This window comes from Micromys minutus (assembly GCF_963924665.1).
Source record: "Micromys minutus genome assembly, chromosome: 3".
Taxonomy (NCBI): domain Eukaryota; kingdom Metazoa; phylum Chordata; class Mammalia; order Rodentia; family Muridae; genus Micromys; species Micromys minutus.
This window is the reverse complement of record NC_137972.1, coordinates 60,297,607-60,316,091: the sequence shown is the minus strand read 5'-3', so window position 1 is coordinate 60,316,091 and position 18,485 is coordinate 60,297,607. Positions and strand designations below refer to the sequence as shown.

The 18,485-nt window shown below is 37.3% G+C and overlaps 1 protein-coding gene across 1 annotated transcript in view; it reads left to right on the top strand.

Moving 5' to 3' along the window:
* The window catches only part of GABRG3 (gamma-aminobutyric acid type A receptor subunit gamma3), a gene marked incomplete at both ends in the record, with an annotated part of 554,008 nt that overhangs the window by 506,731 nt on the left and 28,792 nt on the right, over nt 1–18,485 (top strand). Inside the window, one exon of the mRNA XM_080913698.1 lies at nt 5,809–5,946. Coding sequence (XP_080769824.1) covers nt 5,809–5,946 — 138 coding nt within the window. The remainder of the gene's footprint in view (nt 1–5,808; nt 5,947–18,485) is intronic.

The following is an 18,485-nucleotide window of genomic DNA, read 5'->3' as shown; positions in this document are numbered from 1 at the left end:
CATGCCAGGAATAGCATCTCTTGCTTTCAATAGTCATCTGGTTTGCATCAGCACCAGTCAAAATTACACATTGCTTTGGGTTGATAGTTCTCCCATTTCTCTTAAGGGCTCCTTACTTATTTATCCAGGAACTAGGCCAAAGCATGTTGAGTTTTCCTCATGGTAAACTAGACAACTTTATCAACTTCATTTTCAAAGCTAGCCTGTACTACACAGTGAGAGTGTATCTCAAAATAAATAAATAAATAAAATAAAACAAAACAAAACAAAGTAAATCTAATTTACGGCTTTTCTTTTCATTTTTTCATTGCTTTACTTCTTATGAATGCTGAATTTTGGATATTTAGTGCTATCTAAGAAAATAACTTATTTTTTATATATTTTTACAGGTAGAGAAGAGAAAAGATAGAAAATGTAAAATTTATCAGTTTACAATGATCATCTATGGTGATGCTAAGTGATATTCCTGTTCACAAACTGACTGACAATTAAGCATTCATCCACATCTGTGATATTTGTTAAAACCATAGACCTTAGAATTATGTAATAGTTTTTTTTTTCTGTCAATTGGTTACAATCTAGAAATACCTTGGGAGTCTTAATGAGAAATTATCTAGATCACTTTGGCCTGAGGGAATGCCTCTTATGGGTTATCTTGACTATTTGTTGATATAGGAAAACATAGCCCTTTGGGGTCAGCATCATTCTATCAGCAGGACATCATTTTCTACTCTATGCTCTTGACTGGGGATCTGACTAGCTGCCTTAAGTTCCTGCCTTGACTTACCCTCAGTGATAGACTGTTACCTGAAACTATAGGCTGAAGAAACCTATTTTTTTCTCAACTTTTTTTTTTTTTTTTTTTTTTTTTTTAGGGAGTTAAGGATATTTTATCAGTTACAGAAATAAAACCATAACAAATTAATTACATTTTTACTCTTACAACAAAATACTTGGGGAATAAAAGCAGTATAAGGGAGGAAGGGTTTATATGCTTGCTTGGTAGCGAGAGCATGCCAGGTTGCATCCAAAGTCAAGAAGCTGACAGTGTACCAACAGTGGAGTTTGTCTCTCAGACTTTAAGGCTGACTTTGGTTGTCCACCTCCCACATCAAGGCTCTACTTACTGAAGGTCCCATTGCCTTCCCAAATACTGCCACCATGTGGGGATTAATGGTCCAAGACACGAGTCCATTGGGTAACTTGTACATTTAATTCACATTAAAATAAAAAACAAAATCCTTTTATTTTAATGAAAGCATGGGGCATTTGTTAAATTACCACAAGGTATATGTGTATGGTTTGAATGGCTGTGTTTCCATCCAAACCTGAGCCTTGGTGCTCAGTTGTGAATCACTGGAGATGATGCTTGAAGGGATTGGCACTGTTCTGAGAGAATGAGTTCTGGTGCTCAGAGAATGAGATTGACCCTCTTGAAAGAGGATCATTAAAAAGCAAGGCAACTCAGTTTTGCTTCTTACAGTGACTTCATCCAACTCTGCCTGTGCCCCCACTGCTCCAGAATATGTGTCAACACATGGTGTTATGCTCCGGGGCCCCCGACTCAAAGCTGATTCTACCACCAAGCTCTTATGTTTCCAGAACTCTATGCTAAATAAACATTTTTTGTTTTAGTTTTAATGTTTCTGCCTTCAATTATGTCCTTATAGTAAGACATAATAAGCTAAGATGCTGGGTCAACTCTCCTGTGCATCTTAGACTTTTCTAAATAGTGCTTCAGAAATTGGAAAGTGCTTTATTTCAAAAACTAACACTAAGGAGCTAAGATGGAATGTTCCATCGTAGGAGGCAGGGAAGGTCATGCTTCTGACTTCAGTAACCACACTGTGAGGCTAAGCAAAGGGAAGAAAGAAATGGCAGACAGTCTGATATGAATATTGAAGATTTCTAACCACAGACATTTAAAAACACATCAAAAATAAAATGCAAAGACAGAAAAATTAAAAAAAACTAAAGCTTTGACAAGCAGTATTTGTGAATATCGTGCATGGGGTTCTGTCAGAAGAAACACCTTGACTGAAAAAATATCTTATAAGGAACAACAAATTAAAGTGAGAAATAAGGAGAGGCTGGCAGGGAGGTGAGCCTCCCTGAGCAGATAAGGTCAGTCTTTTTAACAACACAGCAAGGTTTGCCTTAAGAAAAGCAAAAACTCAAACCAAAACTACCATCTAGTTGGCTTCAGTCATGAAGCTGTCTCACCCTACTGGAATAGGCTGTCTCACCCTACTGGAATCATACTATAGAACTCAGAATCTAGTCCTCAAAGAGAAGAGAGCTCTGGGGGCAGGAACACACAAGGAGGGAGATAAGACAATGCTCACTCAAGCTTTGTGAGAGGCCAGCCTCTGAGTTATGACAGTGAACCCCGATAACCATGACTATGTGGAAGACAGAGCCTGTGATTCAGAGTCCCTAGCCCAGCAGTTGAACTCATGAACTTAGGACCCTAGAGAAAATAGGCCTTACTCAGAGTTGTAGGCTCTACGTAGCATGAATGCAAAGTAAGGAAAGCCTGTTCAGTCCTTAAATGTAATTGTGTGTGTGTTTGTGTGTGTGTGTGTGTGTGTGTGTGTGTGTGTGTGTGTGTGTGTGTTGGAGTGGCACAAACTTAATTCACAAGTATTTGTCTGAACATGTTTTAGGAAGGTATTTTGTCTTATTTGAGCACACACAAATAAATATAGATATCCACAGTGAGTTTTATATAAAAACTTAAATTCAGTGAATCATACATAAAATGTCAAGATGTCGAGAGGAAGAAAGGATATACAGATGGGATGTCTCCATTAAGGTTCTGTTCACTCGGTTTGGTGACAGTCTGCACCATGGCTTTGGAAGGGGATTCTGGCTCCAAATTCTTATGACTTCCAATCCTGAATGGCTTTGGTGTGGAGATTCTGGCTATCAAGACTACTTTGTAGGAAGTTGTCTCTTTTTAAATGTTCTACCAGAGAAAGATTTTAGGAAAGGTATAACTAACAGACTGATTTGTAAAGCACAGAAAATGCTTGCTGATACTTGTTGAAAAGCTGTGGTCATCTGAATTTCTACAAAGATCACGTCAGCAAAGCCTTTGGAAGGGCATCAGTGCCTAAGGCCTTGGGTTTGGCCATTGTGTGCTCTGTGATGTGAGTACACGTACCAGCACACTTAAGTTGAAGAACTTGAAGCTGGGGACCAAGTGAGGCCGGGGAGAGCAGTAGTGAGTGCAGGCCCTGAGCACAGCCTTTGGAGGCTCTGTCTCACCTCAGAAGAGAGGGTAAAAAACCACATCCCACACCCATGATTTTTTTAGAAAATAAAACTGTACTCAGAGGGTTATAAAACATCATAATAATAAAAGAAGACATAAAGTTGGGAGGTGGTGGGGGTAGGTCTAGATAGAGGAAAAAGTAAACGTATATATGATCCAAATGTATTGGTTGCTGGTATGAAAATTTAGAACAATTAATATAAAACACTATATTTTAAATGCCTAGTTTCTAAAAAGGTTACAGAACCTGGGAAGAATAGAAAAAATGTACCTACCTACAAAAGAAAAGAAAACATTGGAATAGAAGTTTTTGTTGAAGGGCTAGGGAGATATCTTAGTGATGTGCTTGCTGTGCCTAAAATAGGTGTTTTACTGGGACATGGGAGACCAGTGAATTTCTGAGAAGGCTTTCTGGCCAGACAGACTAGCTGAATTAGTGAGTTGCAAGTTCAGTGAGATATTCCAACTCCTAAAATAAGACAGATGGTTTCTGATTTCTGAGAAAAAACAAAAACAACAACAACAAAAAAAAAACCTGAGATTGTCCTCTGGTCTCTTAGTGCCCATGCATATATGAACATATACACACTCACATGTGCAACCCCTCACACATCACTAAAGTTTCCTAGACATTATATGTAGTAGTAAAAATTTTAAATCTAATCTACTAAACACCTTGAAATATCTATAGGAAATCATATCTAAATAATTAAATGAAAATATGATAATCAGATCTCATAAAATTATTTAAAATTTAGAACCTATTTAAAAGAACTCAATAGAAATCCTGGCTCTGAAAAGTACAATGACTTCAAAATTAGAATTTCATCAGTGAAAGTGAAGGACATTTGAGCAGATAGAACAGAGTAGAGATCTCCCCATGATCAGCATGAAATTCAAGTTGGTGAAGACAAGCAGGGAGAAGGAATCAATAAAGGCATCCATGGTTTTCAGATGAACTGTGGTATGAATAGAAAGAAGACAAATGATATTCTAGGCCATGGGACTATGGATACAATACCAGTGACAAACACATGCCATATGTGTTTGCCCTATCCAAAGACTAGACAAAAATCTATTGTGTGGAGTATGTAATGTGAACTGTGGGTTCTGGCTGATAATTCTGTGTCTATAGGTGTAGGTGACCAATTATAGCAAACATACCTACAAATGTAGTTGCTGTTAGCGGGTTAAGGGATGAATGTGTAGAAAACAGTGATATATAAATCCTTCTAATTGTTTACAAAATAACAACTTCTCTAAATAACAAAGTAATTTCAAAACAAAGATAATTTTGGAGATACATGTCTATGTGTGGTATGGATAATAGATGATGATAGATAGATAGATAGATAGATAGATAGATAGATAGATAGATAGATGGAATGATAGACAGAGATGAAGAGGTCAATTTGTGTGAATGTACTTTAAAGGTACTTAAAAGTTATTAAGTTACAAATGTGTGTGTGTGTATGTATAATAATAAATGTTTATAAATTGTTGTTAGGGATTATGCTGGTTTAGCAAGTTAACAGTTGAGATTCTTCTCCCATAATCATTACTCCACTACCATGATCGTTAACTGGGTTCCCAGTACCAAGCATAGTTTCTCTCTTGGTGAGTGGATCCAAAGATTAATTAGTGAACAATTTGTTACTTCCAATTTATGTGTACCACTACTGCATTTTTAGGGTTACTGTGCCATGCCAGTTACTGAATTGGTTAATAGGCATCATGGTTGGCTAAAACTGTTGGTTGCTTTTCTTATTTAGAAGCTTCCATGATGCCTTCTGATATCATAAAAGCTGGAACTCAAGAAGGAGATATTCAGGTCAATTCCAGCAGTAGGGTTTCTAGACCATGCTTATTAATTATGTATTGTCTTCAGCAATAGAGTCTTATCTTCCACCTCTGAAGAGGTAACCAAGGGCAACAACAACTGGCTTTATTTTGGAACCAGACAGACAGTATTGAACAACAATTCAAAAGAAGACTTCTCATGGCTGATATTGGAATTTTTGTTAGGTGGCCTTTGGCTCTTGGAGAAAGCATCATCAGCCCATGTAAGGAAAATTCACTAGAATCTATATATGTATAAGCATACATGAAATTATATATATATATATATATATATATATATATATATATATATATATTATGGAGGCCATCTGCACAGTGCAAATAATAAATCTTAGGTATTGGACTTAGGCCAGGATGATAATGTTGGTACTTGTGCTAACACTGGAAAACACCTCCTTGGGAAGGTTAATTCCCTATCGTGGTTAAGTTAAAGAAACATAGTCCTACTTACTGCACCCCTAGAAACATGACCAGGCACCTAGCCAAGTAATTCTTGGTTCATCATAAAGGCAAGTGTCAAGAGCCATTTGTCCTTTGATTTTTGGAGTTTCTGTGTCTCTAAAAAAAACAGGACTTAAAATTGTAAGTGCTAAAAGGTGATCATAAACAAATTTTGATGCAATAGTCTATGAATCTTAATTTGCAGGTGCTAATATATGTTCTGCTTTTAGATGGCTACCCCAAAGAAGAAATGATTTATCGTTGGAGGAAAAATTCAGTTGAGGCAGCTGATCAGAAATCATGGCGGCTCTATCAGTTTGACTTCATGGGCCTCAGAAACACCACAGAAATTGTGACTACGTCTGCAGGTAGGAACGCATAGTGAAGTCAACTTTCAGACCAACAGGGAAGATTGACCTTGATCCGCTGTGTCCCAAACTCCAGGCGAGCCCTGATGGATTGCCATTTGCATGTTTATAATGAGTCTTAGCAAGGAGCATCCAGGACCGTATTAGAACTGATTTATTTTCTTGAATAAAGTCTGTGGAGGTGTTATATCTATGCACCTAACAAGTTGCTTAGGACTGGCTGGTATGTAACCCTAACTGCAATGCTTGGGGCTGGGAGACTTATGAATCTGTTTTATACCAATGGTGCAGATTCTGCTTCACTGACTTCCCTGAAACTCAGGTGTCACTAAGAACTCACATAGAAAAGAAGCTGATGAAAAATGTCCTTTAATACATTCTAGTTTTTTCCTTTATTATTGTAAAATTTAAGACAATTTTGATTTTTTGATACATTGAGAACTAGTATCATTGTAATCATTTATGCCTAATATATCGCCAATTATATGACAAGTGGTCTGTCTAAATTAGTATATTTTTATTTCTGTGTCCTTTTTTTTGTACTTGGTATTTATTAGTTGAATTTCTTCTAGCAGGTGTAAGGTGGAGTTAGAATTAGATTTTCTAAAGATCTTGCTATTTGCTAATGTGAATATAATTTGCTCCTAAAATCCCAAAATAAATTATTTTATTGATGACTAGAATAATACATCAGCTTTTATAATTGATTAAAATTTAAGTATATCTAATTGAAAAGTTGCATCAGAGACATATACGTATTCATTGGGGCCCTGAAGAACTAGCCGGTAAAAGACAAAAGGAAAAGATTTCTTACTGGTGTCTCTGTGCTACAGTAGAGAGGTAGACTTGTGTAAATTATAAAGGTAAGATGTATGAAGGATTATAACTTCTCTGAGTCAACTGAAAGAAAGCAGGAAGGGAGAGAGATGCTTCAGGCCGTGCCTTCCCAGTTCTGAGACACAAAAAATGCATATTGTCTACTGACCAAAACCCAAGGAAAAAACAAATAAGGATGACTAAAACACTGAAGTTACTCTATAATAGCTTTAGGATAGAAATAAGCTATTTTTACAAGAACAGAAGATGACTTGGGTGTGGTAGGGCATTCCTTGAGCCCTAGTACTTAAGAGGCAGCATGAATCTCTGGGCCAGTCTGGTCCACATTTGAGAACTTGTACTAAAAGAGAAAGTATGGATAATTTCACAGAACAGTATTTTCAAACAAAACAAGAAATATAACCATTTAGAAATTTAAAAATAAAAGCTCCAGAATTTTTAAATTTTAAGATGCAAAAATATCATGCAACAAAATTAGAAGTAAAAATGTATAGTTATGAACTCTAAAGCTGATCAGTAGGAAACATCACATCTAAACAGTAATAAAGTTAAGCAGTCAATGAGCGGGTGAGATAACATGTGTACTTTCCTGTAAGTAACTTTGGTTTTAAAAAAATGTGAATCTGAAGGCAGAGTTCCAGGAGTGGAGTTCAGAGACATCTAGATAAAAGAGGAAAAAGAATTATCCTAAACACATAGAAAACATGAATTTGCATGCTCAAGAATACTGTCTGATCCAAAAGATGAGTGCAAGGAAAGTCAGTAGAGTGCCAAATAACAGGCCTCAAATGTGTCTTTAAGTCTTAAGAGGAAAAGACAGGAGCAAAACTAACAAAGATGTCTGACTTTATACCAGAATGCATGCCAACATCCATACCTAGAAATTCTAAGCATGAACAAATCAGAGAATCTCACATATGGGAAACTTGCCAATAGAAATAAAGGAAAACTAATGCTTTCAGACTAAACGGAAACAAGAGGAAAGAGTTTGGTACTGAGAGCCTCATAATGAGCCACCACCCCTTCGAAGACATCAAAGCTAACCCATCGCCTGGCTGTATCAAAACTTCTAAAACTGTCCAGCACCGTTAGTTAACATTTCTAAACAATATAGTCATGGCATCCAGTGGTCTTTGACATGGTGCATGATCCGTTGGGGTGTTAGCTGCAGGAAGCTATGCAAGACAGGTTCAGGCTTGTGGTGAAGCATCCTGCAGGGAGCTAGGATAAAAGCCACCTTCCGAAGCTGAGAAGGAGCTTGGTTGTAGAAGCCAGGCTTTCGAATGCCCTGTCCCCTCAGATGATGAAACCAAGCAGAAGCCTAGGGCCGGGAATTAATTGCTTTAATATCTTTTCTTCTGGCATAGGTTTCATTGGCAGTCTCCGGCAGGGTCCCAGGGACAGGCCAGTTGCCAGTCAAAGGGAAGGCAGAGCTTCCAGCACAATGACTAAAGCATCACAGCTTAATGTGCACAGCTATTTCTGAAGTTTATTCATGCTTTAACTTTAGCAGCAACTCACAGTAATTCTCAGAGGTCTAGAAAAACCACTGTGTGTATGAAGTTGTAGACACAGCCGCTGCTGAAGATAAAGCTTTAGAATGCTTCCCCAGCTGCTTACTGTAAGCACAGAGGACAGCCGTTGGCCCCTAGGGCCAGATGGTCATATGTTGTTTGAACTGCAATGTGCCACTTATGGGGTATTTGGCCTGGGGCAGTCCCTGTGACCATGACAAATGAGCTGTCCTGGTACTGATGCAGGAGAAAATTGAGGTAATGAAATTGATACAATAAAGTATTTGCTGTTAAACTTGCCTGGGCAACATTAAGTTGCACGAAGGTGGATTTAGCTAAGGTGTTCTGCCTCCAGTATGACTGAGGCATCAGTAGTCCTCGGACCCTGTTTGTTAGCTGAAGGGCACTTACTCCAATCTGACTAGAGATAAATAGTACACTGAAAAAAGCTTGTTAGAAACCATATGAAGAAAATAACTGTACCATAATGAAAGTGTAGGCTTGCTGAGATAGTTTCTTTGTCTGTTTGGTCCCCAAGATTTATCTCTAATTAGGTTCTATTTCTCTAAGATGCTGGCTGACATACAACAAGCCATTAGGCCCTTCTCCTATCAAAGAGCATGCCTCTTAGGAGCGGCTCATGGGGGCAGCATAGGATGACAGGCATTATAAAGTTCTGCTCTACTAAAAAGGCTCCAGTTCTCTTAAGAAAGGCACAATCCAGCCAGCTGGGCAACAGAACACTGGAGTACTTAAGAAACAATTCTGGCCATATCTTTGCTCTAAGAATCTCCCATCTGCCCAGGTAGACAAACTTGAAATGTCCTATGTCTGTTTAAATTGTTGAAAGTGTAACCTGGCACCAGGAACGGAAAAGGGTTTAACGGTGACAGCATGTGTGCAATGCACAAGCCTAAGTTGTACATAACTTAGTAAAATCTGTTTGTGGCTACATCTTCTTGGGCTGTTAACCAGAGACGAAGATAAGCTATCATGAAAGAGTCTTGTTTGACTTGCTTTTCCTGCATGTGTAGAGTGAATTCTCTCTGGGGGAGGGTTAGGTAAAGATCTCTGCCTCAGAGTGCAGCTTCTGACAGTTCCTGTGACCATAACAAACGAAAAGGAAATTGCTTTTTCCTTCTGTAGCTATTGTGAATCTAAGTGAACTAACATATGTCAAGTGCATAGATGTCGTCCACAAATGGAAATAATGTCCATTATTGTTATTGCCCGAACGCACTCGCTGTGAGGGAGAGTCGAGGCATTTATGCATTAGCTTTCTTTAGTAAATAGTCCATTAACGTAGCTGCTAGCTAATTTAATTCAGCGAGGCACAATTTAACCAGGATATATGGTGAGATTTATAACTTGAATGAGAATAGAAATACGTGTTTAAATACCTCTTATAGAACAAAGTGAAACCTTACTCTCTTCACGTTTACCTCAATGCAGTCTGGAATATAAATCACTCTAGGTTCATAGTTATCATTCTAAAAATAGTGACAGTCTCTTTCGCTATAAGATAGAGAGGGGAAGAAGCTCAAAATCTACCAAGTCTTTCTCCCTTCATAATTCACGAAGGTAAGTGGGAAACCGCTGCTTGGTATATTGAACCTCTTCACTAGAAGATAAAAATTAATGACTGAATTCATAAATTACCATATGTATTCCTTTAAATTCAAATTTAATCAAGTAGTCTCACCACCAGACCTAAGTTAATTTTTATACTTAACATGGAGACAAAAATATTTGCTTGTAACATTTTGTGCCTTTTGTTTGTTCCTTGCTCAGTCCTCCGACCAGCACAGTGTGTACCAGTGTCCTTATTCCTCGGGGAAGGTATGCCTGGCGGCTCGCAGGCATGGCTTCCAGCAGCACGCTCCCTGTGAGCCTAGCCTGAGTTTAGGCTCTGGCTGTGATGCCAATCATTTTTAACATAGTAGCACTGTAAGAAAGAGTTCACTTTACTTACAGGACCCGACCCTCAGGTTTTAGGGAACCTAGCAAGCTAATTAGGCCAGCAAAAGCACTTAAATGCAAAACCACAAGGACAGGAAGATTTCCCACTGCTGCAAGCTCCTACCTCCAATGCGTGGGAAGCGCCGCTGTGCCTGGGCCTGCAAGCTTTTCTTACCATTCTGACAAGCCCAAACCAGTCATTTTCTTCTTTATTTTTCTCTCCATTGATATAAGGTTCGTGTGATTTTGTTTTTTCAAAGTCTTGCTATCAAACTCTGTTGGTCTTATCCATTGTTCCCTGGTACTCAAAGTCTTTTTAAATCAACTTGTGAAACTCTTAAGGTACGAGCTTTATCCAGAACTACACGGTGTTGTGATCAGCCCTTTTATCAGGACTAATTATGCTGAACTTAGAACAAAACTTCTTTTATGCAAAGTAGCTAGCAGTTTTAATGAGACTTGCAGATTTAGCAGGGAGTGCCACACGTCTCCCTCCATGTGTCTTAAGCAGAGGGATCTGGTGCATTGGAACAGCTTTTTTCTTTTACAATAAATTTGCAGATAAAGAGAGTTAACAAAAGGATACACTTTGGTCTTGGCTTCATTCTGAGAGAAATCTGAAGATGGTGTGAAATTAATACCACCGGCCCCTAGAACAATAAAAAATGATTAGTCTTGGTGACTGCCCACCAACCTATCAACATTGCTGTGGAAAGGCTTAAGTCTACGGGAGGCAGAATAGTGCTATAGGATTGTTTAATCCCAGTCCTTTCCTGGACCAGATCTCTTAAATTTCAACACATTTATTTGCCTGTTTGTGTCAGTCTGTATGAGCACATATGTGAGTGCACACAATACAGTGTGCACGTGGAAATTGGAATACAACCTCTACTTTGTAGGTTTCAGGGATCCGAACTACCTTACCAAGTTTGGTGACAAACATCCTGGTTGCCTCCACCATCTTGTCAACCTACAGACACCCTTTCCTAAAGTTTTATGATTTGTTTCCTTTACTGAAGCCAAGATATGTTTTAGAGAAAAGGTTACAGAGCACTCTGTGGATTCTATGCAGTGCTGCTTTTAAAGTTTGTTTGCTTGATGTAGAACAGACAATGTTCCCAGACTGTGTTTAGTTCCTCTTATATTGATAAAGGAGCCAGTGACAACAATATATCTGAATTCACCTGGTACTATTCACCAAACGCCCTGGCATATCTTTCACCCACAAGATTCTGTTTCTTCAATCCAGAAATTGTACAGAGACTAAAGAAAAGGATGCAGCTTTATTTAATAAGAAAAAATAGTCACTTTAAACCAAGGAAAAGTGCTTTTACTGTACTACTAGGTGGAAGAGACTCATAATTTTGCCTGTTCTTTGTTGGCTGTGGATATGATGAAACCACAAAATTCCAAAGATCATCTCCTGACAACTCTGGAGTATGAACACCTTCTAAAATCATACATTCCAAATGTTTGTAATTTGAAGTTTCTAATCTCTACAATCACAGAAAATATTTGAAATCCCTGATTCATTGCTAAAATATATGTAATGTTTATAAAATTTTGTTTTCTTCAACTATAAGTGATATTTATATAAAAATTTAATGTTATCTTTTCACAAACTCCAAAGTAGAAAATGTGTAAAGATGATAGTTTTTCAAATGAGATTGAACATCCATAAATTCTTCCTCATAGTAATAACCACACTAATGTTACATAGATGTGTTCTAAAATATTGTTTGAATAACTCAGATAGATTAGTATATCAATGTAGAAGTGAAAGTACTTTCATAAAATTTGTATTATTAATTCAACTTAAAAAAATTTTATAGAATGTTTTCCTCAAATGTTTTAGAATAAAGGAGAAAGAAGAAGAAAATAGAATTAAAACAACCTTTCAGCAAATTCTAAAAATGTTCTTTTTTTTCTTTCTTTTTATTGGATATTTTCTTTATTTACATTTCAAATGTTATCCCTTTTCCAAGTTTCCCCTCCAGAAACTCCTATTCCACCCCTCCCCCTGCTTCTGTGAGGGTGCTCCCCCACCTACCCACTCCCTCTTGCCTCCCCACCCTGACATTGCCCTACACTGGGGCATCAAGCTTTCACAGAACCAAGGGCCTCTCCACCCAGTGATGGCAATCAAGGCTGGGAGCCAAGGGTCCGTCCACCTGTACTCTTTGCTTGATGGTTTAGTTCCTGGGAGCTCTGGAGGGTCTGGTTGGTTGATATTGTTCTTCCTATGGGGTTGCAAATCCCTTCAGCTCCTTCAGTCTATAACTCTTCCACTGGGGAACCTGTTCTTTTCTCAAGTTTGAAAAATGGTTTTTGAGGACTCAGATAATGTTTTTAGCAATGTACTTGCATTTATTCAGACTCTATCAATATACACAGCTCTGTGAATGATCTGATGTCAATCCCTTCCAGCTGGAGCAGGGCATCACAGTAGTAGAGGCTTAGGGCTTCTTATTCTGTCCAGTTATAAAGAACAGTTGGCACTGATGTCTCCGGGAGAAGGAAACAAAGGGCTTGTTTATGGCTGGTGTGATAAGAAGCCTGAGGGGGAGCCCTTGCTTCTAGTTGGGATGTTACCAGGTACAGTGACTTTTGAAGTACTGTGAATTAACAATATTTAATTTCCTCAAATTCTTTGTCTAAATCAAATGTTATATTCATGCAATTTTTTCTTTTTCTTTTTATTTCTTTTTACCTTTTAACATGGTGGATTTTCAAATACCAATCCAATCTCAAGTCTTTGAAATAAATTTCATCTATTCATCATATATAATTATTTTATGTATGTTGGTATGTCTCACTGATTATATATATACATATATATGTATATATTATATTATCTTGTGTATATCACAAATATCTGCTGGCTTTTAAGAGGTAAATAGTTATACTCATGAACTAGATATGTATCTCTGGTTTTCTGTTTTCCCTGGTTTTGAGGTAAGGATAATGATGACTTTGTAAAGTAAAAAAAAATTTTTTGCTTGATGTTTTCTAGAAGAGATCAAGTAGAATTAGTGTTACTTCTACTTTTATTTTGAGCTTTCAATTTAATTACATTTCTCTCTTTTTCCTTCTTCTAATACCTTCCATATACATTTCCCTGCTCTCTTTCAGGACCTCTTTTTTTCATTAATTTTTGATCATGTATGCATATGCATCAACATATATATCCTAAACATAACCTCCTCAGAACACACAATGATACTTTTATGTATATTTCCAGAGATGACTGATCCTTTGGCACTGAACAATCAATTGGTGGGCTTTTTTTCCAGGGAAGCTCACCTCTCCCACACGCAGCTTTCTTCAGTTGCCTATAGTACATTTTGTAGTGTTGATGCTCCTGGGATTTTTCCCATGCATTAGCCATATCCACTGGTTTCATCCTTATTGAGCTCATATTTAGACTGCCATGTTGGTGAGACTGTAAGACTTCATAAGTGTAGCTTCTGACATTATTAGGAAACAGAGTCTCACAACAAACTCCCTGATCCTCTTCTTACAATCTTACCTATTACAACTTAGGTAGAGTTTCCTCAGCCTTCAATGTGAGGATGTTTGTAGATATATCTATTGGGTTAGAGCTCCACAACTCTGCATTTTTGTATTAGAAACCAATTTAACTACTCAGCACTACTGATGTCATGGAAGAGAACCTACAACCACTAAGTTAATAAACCATCATTATCCCTAACAACAGTACATAGACATCTTCCTTATACTGACTAATAAATTAGTTTCCAGCTCTCATCAAAGACACTTCTTTTTTCAATAGATGAAGACCACTAGAGAAATCAAAGATGCACAACCAATCGAAGTGGAATGTTATTCTTTAAACACCGAGCAGGTTCATCTGTGAAATAAACTCACCCTAAATTTGTCTTCATAAAATTTTTTAATTATAAATTTAATTTAATTCTTACAGGACTATTCAAATGATATATATATCTCAAATTGATCATTGGTTCATGGTTAATTTAATTAAAATGGTCACATCTTGTTGGCAAAGGTGTTCATTAAAATAATTATACCCTTGAGTCCTAAAATCCACCTTTCATAACACAGATAATCTTAATTAAATTAATTCTTAATTGAAAATAGATTCTTTACTTAACATAATACATCTTGACCACAGTCTCCCCTCCCTCAACTCTTCCCAGTTCCCGCCACCTCCCTGATCCCCAAAATCCCCCTTCATTTGCTCTTCATAAAAGAGCAGGTCTTCTTCCCAGGGAGGTCCATGCACCCCCTACCCCAGAGCTCTCCTCTCTAGTTCTGTGTATTGTAGCTTGATTATCATTGACTTAACAGCTATTATCCATTTATAAGTGGGTACTTTGTTTCTAGGTCTGGATAACCTCACTCATAATGATGTCTTTTTTTATATATAAATAGCTAAGTAATTGTCCACTATATAAATGTACCATATTCTTCTTATTCATTCTTCAGTGGAGGGACATCCAGGTTGTTTCCAGTTTCAGGTTTCTTATAAGTAAAGCAGATACAAGCATAGGGTATCACTCTTCCTCAAGATCCAGCTATATCTATCACTTTGAGCATAACCCCAGCAGATGTAAACAATTTGATTCTTGCTCTCATCCATAGTCCTACTTTCCAAAGGGTGGTCCTTGCTCTACTTCTTTGATCCTGGGACAAGTCATCTCTTTGTCAACATCACTGATTTCCATTATTTCCCACATTCTACTACATTCAGCTTTGGGAGGGGGAGTATTTTGAAATAGAAGCTTCGTTTATTAATTTTAAGCAGCTTTCTAACTCCCAGATTCTTCTTGGATTTAATATCTCTTATTTTCATTTACTTTGGTGTCTTTACTGTGTCATTTGTGCCATTCACATGGATACTGACAAAGTACTTGGAAAACTCTCAGTAACCTTTCTACACTGATTCCATTTCAACTTAGATTCCGTTGTGAACAGAGACCACTGTGATGACAAATCTCTTTCTCTGTTTTTTTCCCCAGTCTATTTGGATAAAAATTGTTTTACACTGTGGGTGAACAACATTCCAAAGACTGAGAGGCCTGAAATAGGATAATGCTCCCAGGCAGTTTCCTTGCTTTTGGGGAGCTATCAACTGTTGACAGAAATGTCAAGCACTCCATGGCTTGTTTGTCTCCTTGGTCCATCAAATTTCTTTCAGATATTCTGTCGTTATAATGTCTGGCATATACATTGAAATGGCTAGTTTGGAGACTTCACTTTTGCCCATAATTTTATCATGATCTATTATTCAATACAAATTATTTACATCTTTTAATATAGATTGTTTTTATTAAGTTGCAATCTAGAAACCAGAAATGTTGTCTTTTAATTAGATTGCTTGATTCATTTCCATTTAGGGTTACCAATGTGATGTCACCCATGCCTGCCACTTTCCTCTATGGTACCCATAAGTCACGTGTCCTTCTTCCTTTTTTATCACATTCTACTTCAACCTTTCACTGTCTTTCATTTTCCCTCAATCTTCTAAAGATGTCTTAAAGTTCGTTTTTATTAAGGTATAAATACATGTCTTTATGAATGTTTTGAATGTACAGGTGCCCATAGAAGCCAGAAGAGGATGTAACTGCCCCCTGAAGCTGCAGCTATAAGTGTGCCACCAATTATGAGACTAAACCTGGGTCCTGTGGGAGAGCAACGAGTCTTCTTAAGCACTGAGCAGCCTCTACAATGCTTTAAGTTATGTTGTCAGTCGTAACTGGAGGAGATTCCCAAATAAGCATCAAGTTGTCAGTATTAGTTTGATAAGAAACTGCATCTATTATGATAAGAGATCTTGCATATTTCTATTTCCTTTCACCATTTTAGGGCCAGAGTGATCATTTGTATTATGTATATACATATGTGTGTGTATGTATGTATGTATTTATTTAAAGTATAAACCCAAAAATATAGCATTATCACTTTGTTTAATTTATATCCTTTAAAGAGGTTCAAAATAGAAAGTCAAATAAGTACAGATCGAACATTTTGGGGTCAGTACCATGACTCGAGGGTCTGATTCTCACTCTCATGCTCAGGTTTCATTATGCTATCATTTGCATGCTTCTGTGGTAATATGTTGTATTATCTTAGTTACATGCCTCATCTCTGTGACAAACTGACTGATTTGAGTAATTTAATGGAAGCTTCTTTTGGCCCAGAGTTCCTGTGTATGCTCTATTATAGCAGGAAAGTCAAGATAGCAAGAGCTTGAAGCAACTGGACTTACCATAGCTATAATTAAGATGAGGGGGATGTTTGTATGCAGCTTACCTAACTTTTTATGCAGTACAGAATCCTAACCCAGGGTCCTGATAAAGTAACTTAAAGCATTGGACAGGCTGTTCAGTGCTTAAGAACACTTGTTACTCTTTTATTGGACCCAAGTTTAATTCTCACAATTCGTGGTTCACAAGAATTCGTACATACAACTTGTATAGGATCCTAACCCAGGATTCTCTACTGGTCACATACATCAGGTCTTCCCTTCTCAGTTGACATAATCATACTAATCCACCATAGGTATGCCCAAAGTCCTGTCCCCTAGGGGATTCCAGATATCACCAAGTGGACAATTGCTGGTAACTATCACAAGTGCATATCTTGTCAACTTGATACCCAGACACAACACTTTAAATTCTACCTCTTTGTTCCTTGTTTACAGAGTCTCACATTCATCTTATAATGCAAAATATAATCTGACTTCAAAATTTCACATAGCATGTAACAATTACAATGTTTTAAGAAGTCTGAAGTTCAAGTCTCATCCAAGACTCAAGAAAGTCTTCAATTATGAGTACCTTTATACAAAAAAATTACATGCTTCCAACATACATAACACACAGTAAATATTCCCATTTCATAGGGAATAATCAGGCTATATTCAGACCCCCAAAGACCAAAATTCCACAGAAAAATCAAGTTCTCTAGCTTCACGTCCAACATCTGGAACTGATGACAGAGAATGCTCAGCCTCCAAGTACTTTAGTGCTACTTTGATTGTCCTGTCAAATACACAACACAGTCACAGGATTTGCCTGAACCATCTAACATAATTTATCAAACCATTGAGAAGAAAAATGTGTCTACTTCAGTTCTTTCCAGTGACCTCTCCTTCATCCAGTGGGTTTTTAATGTTCTTGCTATCATTTGATTCTTCTGTCTTCTATTTCTCTGTTTGGGCTTTCTCTTTCCTTTTGTTTCCAGGAACTTTAAGTCCCTTGAAGATGTTTTTGAGGATGTGTTAAAAAATTTTTTTGTCAAGTATTCATATTGGTGTCACATTGACATTAGTACTTTGTAGTGATTATCTTTCTTCACCCAAGTTCAAGTATTTCCAGTTCTCGTTATAATTAACACGTTATACAAATAGTTTTAGACTATGAACCCATTCTTAGGTAATTTTTAAGTACAAATAATACCTGACATTTTTATGTGTAAAAGAAGACTTAGTAACTGCATCACATGGTACCATAGTCATTTTTATCTCAGGATCCTAGACTAAGGTAAAGTGACCAGAAAATGCAGTACCTCAGGTGGGACACAAAAGAGTGATCTTGTGGGGTAGACACTTTATGTTTTGTCTGCCTTTCTATTTCTGTATTGTTCTACAGTGGTCACTGAATATACTGGTCTAGTGATGGTGCATTGTAGAGCATTTATGTTCAGGAGGGAACTGACAAGCCCAGTCACTTGCCTAGACCAGCTTCCAGCATTATCAGTCCCTCAAATCATATCAGCCAGCTCTCAGAGACAAGTGCTTTCAGACTTCCTCACTCATAGTGTGCTTTGTGTAAAATTATTGCTTACACTGTTCTTTTTGTCAGTTTTAAATTTTGGGAATGCCGGTTTAACTTTAACAAGTCTATTTTCTAAAGTTGTGTTTTGCTCCTTTAAAAAAAAAAAAAAAAAAAAAAAAAAAAAAATGAGAGTAATTCAATGGCTCTGTGCTCTTCCTAAATTTTCCCCTTGTTCCAATAGTTAACTATCTGCTGTTACTGTTTCATGCAGCACCTTGGGTCTTCTATCCCACTATTTTCTCCTGACTTGAGAATGCCTTCATCAATCTGTATTCTTTCACTGTATCATGACTGAACTGTAGTTCCTTCCTTCAAAGCTTTGTAGGTGTTTAGGTGGTATTCAAAGGATAGGAAACTCTAATATGAAAAAAAAAACATAAAAAATATAATACAAAGACCTCAAACAGAG